This window comes from Curcuma longa, unplaced genomic scaffold (genome assembly GCF_044706935.1).
Source record: "Curcuma longa cultivar G26 ecotype Majalengka, Jawa Barat unplaced genomic scaffold, ITB_CL_G26_1.1 contig_11670, whole genome shotgun sequence".
Lineage (NCBI taxonomy): Eukaryota > Viridiplantae > Streptophyta > Magnoliopsida > Zingiberales > Zingiberaceae > Curcuma > Curcuma longa.
Window position 1 is genome coordinate 277 of NW_027428938.1, and position 10309 is coordinate 10585.

A 10309-nucleotide genomic window follows, 5' to 3' on the forward strand; every position below is an offset into this window, starting at 1 on the left:
TAAATTAAAAAATAATATATTTTAAAATTTAAAAAAATAAAATTAATGAATTATATTTATTAATTTATTAAATTATTTTATTAAAATAATTATTTTAATGAATTATTTTATTAATATATATAAATTTCTTTTAAATTTAAAAAATAAAATTAATAAATTATATAATTTTTAATTTAATGAATTATTATATTAAAATAATTATTTTTAATGAATTATTTTATTAAAATAAAATTATCAAAATATATTTATTATTTTAATAAATTATTTTATTAAAATAAATATAAATTTATTTTAAATTTAAAAAAATAAAATTAAAGAATTGTATTTATTAATTTTATGAATAAAATAATTATTTTATTAATATATATATTTATTTTAAATTTTAAAAATAAAAGTAACAAATTATATTGATTAATTTAATGAATTATTTTATTAAAATAATTATTTTTAATAAATTATTTTATTAAAATAAAATTATCAAATTATATTTATTAATTTAACTAATTATTTTAATAAATTTATTAAAATAAATATAAATTTATTTTAAATTAAAAAAATAAAATTAAGGAATTATATTTATTAATTTAATAAATTATTTTATTAAAATAATTGTGCGATTAGGAGACGTGTGACACTGTAGTCGCCTTTTCTCATTTTCTATTTTTCAATTGTAGTTTTCATTTTCTATAGAAAAAGATATTTTATTATTTTCTATTTTCTTAGAAAATGACTTCTCATTTTCTTAAAAATAAAATTGGCTCCTCTTGCTTCAACTGAGCGGGACTACTCGGAACAAGCTCCTCTTTGATGATGTAGTGGCTGGTCGACTCTCAGTCATTAATATTCATGTCGCCCAGGTTGTAATCTGCCGCCATCGCCTCCACAAACCACACGCCCTCGTCGTTGCAGGCCACCTCCACGTGGTCGCCGTCGGAGGAGACAAGGTGGCCTGCTACAGGGTAGTACAGGACAAGAGCCTTGGCCAAGGCTTCTCGGATGACCTTCGCCGCCGATAATGACATACCATGAAGACGGTGCTCGCGGTTATTGTTTGGATACACGGAGATAATCTCTACCATCACCATGAAGACCAACTCCAAGGCGTGGTCGATGGAAGAGAGAGGAAGCGTGGCGCACGGCGTTGGCTCGCATGGTGCTACAAGCTCCTCCGCAACCTTCATCACCCAGGACGCCGTGCTCATCTTCTACCTACTTGCCTCCTCACTCTATATATAAATCTTTTTCTGATGCGAATGGTGATAAATTGTTATATAAATCTTGAGAAATATTTTAAAATAATAAAATTTAGACCGCTTGGTTGTAGACAACATACATTCTTATAATATTATTAAAATTTTATTGAAGATTTATAAAGTTTAATAGTTAATTTTTAAAACTAACTGTATTGATCAATTTATTTTGTAGAATTAATGGTGAGTTTGATTTAAATCAATTTTGAGATGATTGCTTTTTATTAGAGTTGAACCGTACCATTCATGATGGTAATTACTTAGGACTTAATTGGAGTCCAAGTTTAGTTTTAATGAGTTCATTAGGAGAAAGCCAATAAATTGCATGAAGAAACAACAAAAGCAATTAGGGTGCGTTTGGTTCAAGTTATGATATATAACCTTGGTTATGTGATTACTTGGTAATCACATAACCAAGGTTATAGGGCATAAAACATAATCTAATGTTGTTTGGTTTACTTTATTTATTTAGAGGGAATAAAACATAACCAGTTTTATATTTACTATATTACCCTTCATTCAATTATATTTTAATATAATTCATTAAATTAATAAGTATAATTCGTTAATTTTATTTTAATAAAATAATTCATTAAAAATAATTATTTTAATAAAAAACTTATTTTTAATAAATATAATTTGTTAATTTTATTTTTTAAATTTTAAAATAAATTTTTATATATATATTAATAAAATAATTTATTAAAATAATTATTTTAATAAAATAATTCATTAAATTAATAAATATAATTCCTTAATTTTATATTTTTAAATTTAAAATAAATTTATATTTCTTTTAATAAAATAATTTATTAAAATGATTATTTTAATAAAATAATTTATTAAATTAATAAAGACAATATGATAATTTTATTTTAATAAAATAATTCATTAAAAATAATTATTTTAATAAAATAATTTATTAAATTAATAAATATAATTTATTAATTTTATTTTTTTTTAATTTAAAAAATATATTTTTTAATAAAATAATTTATTAAAATAATTCGTTAAATTAATAAATATAATACATTAATTTTATTTTTAAATTTAAAATAAATTATTTTTTAATTTATAAATATTTAAATTAAAATTTATTAAATTAAATAATTTGATTTTAATTAGATTTCATAGTACCTTTTAATTGACTTAGTTTTAAAATCGGAGGATAATCATGGAAAAAATTTCGTTAACCTTAGGAATCGTAGAAAACCTTAGGCTGCCAAGGTAATCACATTACCGGGTTATAACCCATTTGCTGATGTGGCGGTAATGTTGTATTACTTGAGAATCAATCATAACCTGAACCAAACAAGGTTATCAACGATAACCTTGGACCAGTGGCGGATGTACATAGGGGCCCGGGGGGGCCATGGCCCCCCCCAGCCCACGTACAAAAGGACCTAGTGCGTAAATTATTCGAGGAAATAGTGTAACACGTTACCATTTCCTCATTCATTATCAATATAATAAACTACAATTATTAGTAACGTGATGACGTGGCTTTGAGCTTGTCAAATTTTTATTAACAACAGCATGTGGCGAATAAATAAGCAACGTAGTTAAAACTGGACCATCTTTCCGGTCGGTTCGATCAAACTAGATATCGATTGGCTCAATTAGAGCAGTTCCATCTTAATCAACTTGCTCTCTTCACAAACATTTAATTCAATATCATTCGATTAATTAAATTATTCAAATATGGCTACTAATTGATGACTTATTAAACCATTAAAAAATATTAAATATCAACTTCATCGATTACCCTATGTTCTATCTACCCCGTTAATTAAACAAATATAGTATTATACTTCAACATGAAGCAATCTCTACCAACGTGTCTTTAATTAACATCCCATTTTAATTAGACACTTGCTCGCTAGCTGTTGATGATGTCGAGTAATAATATAATGATAGATGTTAGGTTTTTTTGCTAAGGATTATAAATGTTAATTTAGTTATTCTTTATTTTTTATAATTATTTAATTGATTAAGATTGTACTTAGGTACTTGATATGTATCTTTAGGTAATTTTTTAGTTCAAATGAGTATATCGTTTTCATTATATGGCCCCCCCAAATATGAAATCCTAGATCCGCCCTTGAGATAACCAAGGTTATCAATAATAATCCCCAACCAAACACCCCCTTAAAGTTTGACAAACGAAATCTCTTGAGCATCTAAATCAATAGCTTCTATACACAAAAAGTGGCCGTGATAAAATTACAAGCAAGATTTATGGTACATTAAAGACTGGGATATTCATATTTATTATTCACTGTGCTGGAATAGTTAGAGATATTGCATTAGTTTTTTTAATGGCTTGGTTTTTAATAAATGATACGGACCGACTTTTTGAAAAATGAAACTTTTTAAACGTGTTTTTTTCTCTTAATGTGTATTGATATATAAAACTGCCTTGTCGAATTAAGAAATATTAAACTCATGGTACACAAGATAATTTTAGAAAATATGTCTAGTTTTAATTCAAGGAACAAAGCAAAAATAAAATGGAATAGAATCTTAATTTTTGTATGATCTTTTTTATCAATAATAAAATATCTAACAAAATTTAAAATAGTATCCTTTTCTTATTAAATGATCAAAGATGGTTTATTTTAATTTGTCATAAAAAATATTCCACTTTGCCACTAAATCCTTCTCAACCTCTTCATAAAAGATGCATACAAGTGAGAAGACCATTTAAACAAATTTATAGTACTATGAGACTATAAGGACAAGAAGTATCATAGCCTCGTACACCTAGAGCACAAGAGGTAAACAAGCGAGAAGACCACTTATACATATTTGCCATGAAATTTAAGATGAATTTTAATTTTGTCGTAGAGGACCACTTATACAAATTTGTGATGAAATTTATAATATTTTATTTTTGTCACTAAAATAAAAAATTTACGATAAAATTAGAATTTGTGACAAATTTCAATTTCATCACAGAAACACAAGTATATTGATAATTTTTTTCCTATTTAATTTGAAAAAAAAATCATAATAAATTTGTCGCAAAATAGCAATCGGAAAAAATTTTGATTACTAAAATAGAGATAAAAAAATTTCGGTCGCTAAAAAAAATATGACGAAATTAGAATTCATGATAAATTTTGTGATGAATTTTCAAATTTATTGCAAATTTTGTAATGAATTTCAGTTTCATCATAGAAACATGCTTTTATAGATAATTTTTTTCTATTTAATTCAAAAAAATTCATCAAAAAATAGCGATCGCAAAATTTCAATCGCTAAAATAATAACCAAAATAAATTTCGATCGCTAAAATAAAAATTTGTTATGAAATTAGAATTCGCGACAAATTTTGGGATGAATTTTCAAATTCATGGTAAACATTGTGACGAATTTCAATTTTGGCAAATTGTATAACGAATTCAAAATTAGTTGCAAATTTTGAAATCATTGTAAATTTTATGATGAATTTTGAATTCGTGGTAAATTTTACAACGAATTTTGCATTTCATCGTTAATTTGCAACGTGACAATTTGTTTGTTACTAATTTTACGATGAAAATTTTTTTATTATCAATTTTGTTATTAATTAGCGATGATTTATTTTTTATTACTAATTTTATTACAGATTTTTAATTAAATATTTTCATCACTAAAATTCATCACTAAATCCATATTTTTTTAGTGAAACTCAGTACATCTAAGGGATGAGATGCATGGTGGATCGAGAAGGAAGCACAAAAAGTGAGTCAAAGGGCTTGGTGTATCCAAGGGGCGAGAAGTTGATGTTAGTATCGATGGAATTAAAATATCTTTACAATAGTATGATATTATCCACTTTGAGCCTAAACCCTCAAAGTTTTGTTCTTGGGCTCAACCCAAAAGACCTCATACCAATGGAAATATCTTCCATCTTATAAACTCATGATCTTTTCCATATATTTCCAATGTGAGACTTTGATTGTATCCCAACAATCCTCACCTCAAACAAAGGACCACTGGGAGCCACCTACTATTCTCCTCATGGTCTGGGTCTAAACTCTCCCTACTAAGAGCCCCCTACCATTATCCTCATGGTCTGGGTCCAGACTCCCCCTACTGAAAGCCCCCTACTATTATCCCACATGGCTATGATACCAATTGTTAGTACTGATAGAATCAAAATATCTCCACAATGGTATGATATTGTCCACTTTGGGCCTACGCCTTCATGATTTTGTTCTTGAGCTCAACCCAAAAGGCCTCATACCAATGGAAATATCTTCCATTTTATAAACTCATGATCTTTTCCATGTATTTCTAATATGGGACTTTGATTGTATCCCAACAATCCTCCCCTCAAACAAAGGACTACTGGGAGCCCCCTACCATTCTCGTCATGGTCCGGATCCAGACTCCCCCTACTAAGAGCCCCCTACCATTTTCATCATGGTTAGGGTCTAGACTCCCCCTACTAAGAGCCCCCCTACCATTCTTCTAATGGTCCGGGTCCAGGCTCCCCTACTAAGAGTCCCCCTACCATTATCCTCATGGTTCGGGTTCAAACTGTTGGAATCGTCCCAGTGCAATGCGCGTGTCTACACGTTTCGTAAACGTGCGCAACAGAAATATAACAAATAATTACAACTAATTAGTAAATAATACACGCATGCATAGCAGGTAATAACAAGTACAAGACATGGCAGGAATTTAAAATTTTTTTGAATAATAAATTATTCTAAATCGTACCTCGCGAATGATATTTGAACAGTGTTGAATCAATTGAGCGGTCCTTGTCGCCATCATCAAGATGGAAAATAAGATATGATAACCACCTATGTAGATATACAACTAAGTCATCTACCATCACGATAAATCCACTCCAATCGGATTTACAATCGTTATCATGCATCATGATGAGATGCTCAAATCATATCAATCTGCACCTACCATACTACTCAATATGCGTCGTCTTTCTTACTTGCCGCTTCGAACCCTAACTTTCGCGTGCTCCAGCGTTCCGCTTTCCTTCGGTCTTGTTCGCGTTCCTTTTGCTTCCAGGATCTTTCCCCTTCGACCATGTCTGCTTCTCCTCGTAAGTCTATTCTCTAAGTTAGGCCGCATTTTGCTTTGTTCTGTTTTCCAGGCCCTAGGGTATCGTTCTTCTTTCTTTCTTTCCTCGTTAATCGGTTTCCTTTTGTTTTTCCTTCCTCCGCTTGCGTTCCTGCGTTTAGTTTACTGCCTTCCTCGTATTTTTCATGGGAGGCCTAATCCCTTGGTGCGAGTCTGCCGCCTCTTTACTGTGCCCCGATGATGCGGCGGTGCTTCGGGATCGTTATGGCATCCCTAGCGATCATCTGATTAGGGTACCTACTTCCCTTCAGCGACCGCATGAACCTCCTTCCGGCTATGTCACCTTCTTCCAAGGTCAGCTGGAGGCAGATTTGCGTTTTCCTCTTCCTCCCTTCTTCCATGACCTAGCCAATTACTTCCACCTTTCCTTATCCCAATTGGCTCCCAACTCCTACCGCTTGCTATGCGGTGCCGTTATTATTTTTAATGTTTATCGCATCTCCGTTACTCCCCCCTTCTCTACCAGTTTATTCACCCTAAGAAAGGTGATCCCGGTGTGATATACTTTTCGGCTAGGTCAGGAATTAAGTTCTTATCTGGTTGTTCCGATTCCCAGAAGGGGTGGCGACATAGGTTCTTCTATATTAAGCCTCCGACTCCTTACGCTTGGCCTACTTCCTGGGCACCCGTTTTGCCTCTCCCCCTCCTTTGGGTTCTTACCAGTCCACTTCTCCTTTTATGCACGTCAAGGAGACGTTATCTCCCTCCTGTTTGATGCCAACAAGCTGGTATCTAATGAGACTCTCCTGTATCGTGCGGGCCTTAGTCCCACCTGCCTTCCCCTGGCTTCTTCCTTGTGTAAGTCTTCTGTGTTTGCTGTAGTTTCTTTTTTGGGCTAACTTAATTCTCCTCCTTCGTTTTTGATTGCAGATGAGATTCTGGTGGATGCCTCTGTGAGGAAGGCTCTGAAGTGGGACCCCTCCACTACTGACGGCTGGTGGATTTCTACAGAGGTAGAGGGGGCTTCGGCAGCTACCTCTGACGTCGGAGTTCCCCTTACATCGAGTGAGCCTGTGGTTTCAGAGGCTAAGGTTGCAGAGCCAAGGAGCCCTGCAGCTACGGAGGAGCCTGGGAGCTCTGCTCTAGTTGTCATGAGAGACGAGGTGTCGCCCTCAGCCCTTCCAGCGAGCTCAGGACAGTTTTATGCTTCTTTTGGCCTTGAGGGAGAAGGATTTGCATCCCCTTCTCCGACGAATCTGGTACCTGAGGCTTCGGTGCCAACGGAGTCAGCTCCTGTGACCGTTCGGGAGACCCGAGCCCGGCGACGGATTCCGTGAAGAAAAGAGCAAGCATCTGGCAATTTCTGAGACCATCGTGATTGATGTCCCGGAGATTGAGGTGTCAGGGCAGGTTTCCCACCCTGAGGGGGAACCTTCGACAGCTTTTCCCTTGAAGCCTCTTTCCTCGACGTCCCATACCAGGCAGCGTCCTGAGAAGAGAAAGGCGTCCTCTCCTTTTGCTAATGTCTCTAAGAGGAAGAAATCCAAGGTCATCCGCCCTCCCCGCTCTCCTTCGGCCATTCATGTGGAGGAGTCTCCTGAGGGTGATTTCCAGAAATACGCTAGGGAGGTGTTACCTGCCTTGGATACTGAGACCATTTTTAGCCATATACATGGTTCTTTAGGCAAGGTATGAAGTCTTTACTCATGGACGTTGTTTTGTCACAGCTTTCCGATACACTTTTCCCTCTTTATGCTCAGGTGGTGAGGCAATGCGAAGAACTTCATCGTAGGGTTCCTTCCCTTAGCTTGGATAAGTTGCGCCTCGAGGCCCAAGTAGCTGAGTTGCAAAAGCAGCTGGAGGGTTTAGCTGGCTCAGAGAAAGTACGAGCTGGAGCCGAGGTCTTGGAGCTAAGGCAAGAGGTTGACCGTTTAAAGTTAGACGCTGAGCTTAGGACTTCCCGACTTCAGGAGTTAGAACGGGAGTTGGAGGAAAGTCGAGCCTCCACCCACAAAGCCCAATTTGCGTTGGGGAAAACTCGGCAAGAAGTCGAGCTTCTGGGGAAGGCTCGGTTTCGACTGGAGGCCGACCTCGCTTTAGCTTATCAGCAGAAAGGAACGTTCCATCATGATTTGGAGCAGGCTCAAGCTAGGGTGCATAAATTGGAATCTCAACTGACCGAGGAGAAGGGGCATCGAGAGCTAGCACTTGATGATAGAGATAAGGCTCTCTCTGAGGTGGAGGTTCTCCGGAGGCAGGTGGCCGATCTCCAGAAGCAGCGAGAGGAGCAGAAGGCGGCCTTTTTGAATTCTCCTGAGTTCCAGGAAATGTTAGGGAAAAAGACTGGCACCATGCTTTTGCATGGGTTTCAAGGAGCTGTGAAGCAGTTCGTCCAGTCGGGTGTGCTAGCCAAGGGTGTCAACCTGAGCTTCTTGAACCCCGAGAAAGTCTGGGGGAGCTTCCTGCTTCTGAGAGGCCGGGTCTCTGATCTAGTTTTTAATCTCTCTTCTTGTAACAGATATTTTAACTGTTTTGGTGCCTTCCTATGTAGGAAGTTGACTTTGATGTACTATTGCTCTTTCGGGTAACCGTTTTATTTTAGAGCTTTGGTTTGCCTTTGATTATTGGCGCAGCTCGGTTGGTAAGGTGTGTTGGGATTAGACTCAACATTCTAGGAGTGTAGGATTCTTTATCGATGACGCCGACCCCTTTTCCCTAAGTCGGGGCCGTGTTTCCTGAGGTCCGACCTGTTTGCCGAGCTGCTTATGCTTTGGAGGGGCCTGGGGCAAGCTCGAATTTTACCTTGCCTGCTGATTTCCTTTTCCTTCCTGATGAGGGGTTTTGCTCTGTGAGTTATTATTTTATTTCCCTTGCTATTTCCTCTCGTAATGTATTGATTTCTTTCCACCCGTCGATTCGTGTTTTAAGGATTCAACGGCGGTGATGCTTCGGTCGTGTAATTACCTAACTGCCTTCATTGATTGGTAGGCGTTTCGAGGGTCGAGATTCGCCGACCGTTTTGCCTTAAACTTCTCTTCTTTTCTTTCCCCGCTTTCTACGAACCCTAACTACTCCGTCTTCGCTGTTTTCTTCTATCGTTATCGCCTCCGTGGTTCCCTTCGCCGTGTTCTCCTTCGCAACTTCTGCACTTCTTCGTAAGTTACTGTCCCCTTTTTCGAGTGGTCTTCCTTTGTTTTTGGTGACCTTTTTCTTCCTTTTGTTCGTCCTTCTCGGTTTCTAGGGCACGGGTATTCTCTGTTGCCGCGGTGGTTTCTCCTCTATTTCTCTTATACTTCTTGTTTCTCTGGTCTCTTTTGCGTACGGGCTCTATGCCCCTTCCTTTCCCTTTCCTTTCTCCTTTGTTCCTCTACTCGTTCATCTAGGTTTCGTTTCGTGGTCTCCCTCTGGAGGGTTGGCTCCAATGTCCGATTCACTTCCTTGGTTTGCCCGGTGTAAACCTACTAGGTTCACTGTAGATGACGAGGTTCTGCTCAGAGCCCACTATGGCATTCCAGATGACCATGAGATTCTGGTTCCTACTTCTACCCAGAGACCTCACCAGCCTCCTCCGGGCTATGTGACTTTTTTCCGAGGTCAGATGGAAGGAGGTCTTCGTTTTCCTCTTCCTCCTTTCCTTCAATCTCTCTCTTCCTATTTCCAGCTTTCCCTTTCTCAGCTTCCTCCTAACTCCTTCATGCTGTCCTGCTGCGCTTCTATTATTTTTCAGATTTATCAGATTTCGGTTGATCCCACTACCTTTCATTACTTCTTCTGGGTTAAGAGAGGGAATCGGGGGGAGATCTATTTTGCTGCCCGACCTGGCTTCCAGGTTTTGGGTAAGTGTCCTTCTTCTTGGAAGAATTGGAAGGACAAGTATTTTTTCCTCAAACCTCCTACCCCTTATATCTGGCCGACCTTCTGGCGGTCTGCTCCTCTTCCTTCACCAAGCCTTGGCCAATATCTGCAAAGCCCTGATTACCGGACAGCTTTCGAGACTCTGCACGGTCTCTGCTTCAATGCGAAGT

General features: G+C 36.6%; 1 protein-coding gene across 1 annotated transcript; it reads right to left on the minus strand.

Moving 5' to 3' along the window:
• Window positions 1-830: 830 nt before the first annotated feature.
• LOC141815888 (myricetin 3-O-glucosyl 1,2-rhamnoside 6'-O-caffeoyltransferase AT1-like) lies at window positions 831-1202 on the minus strand. Its single transcript, XM_074703755.1, has one exon. The coding sequence runs from the start codon at window positions 1200-1202 to the stop codon at window positions 831-833; it is 372 nt and encodes a 123-aa protein (XP_074559856.1).
• Window positions 1203-10309: the final 9107 nt, after the last annotated feature.

Excerpts from the sequence above, each read along its gene's own strand:
- LOC141815888 (XM_074703755.1), bottom strand. The coding sequence starts at position 1,202 with ATGAGCACGGCGTCCTGGGTGATGAAGGTTGCGGAGGAGCTTGTAGCA.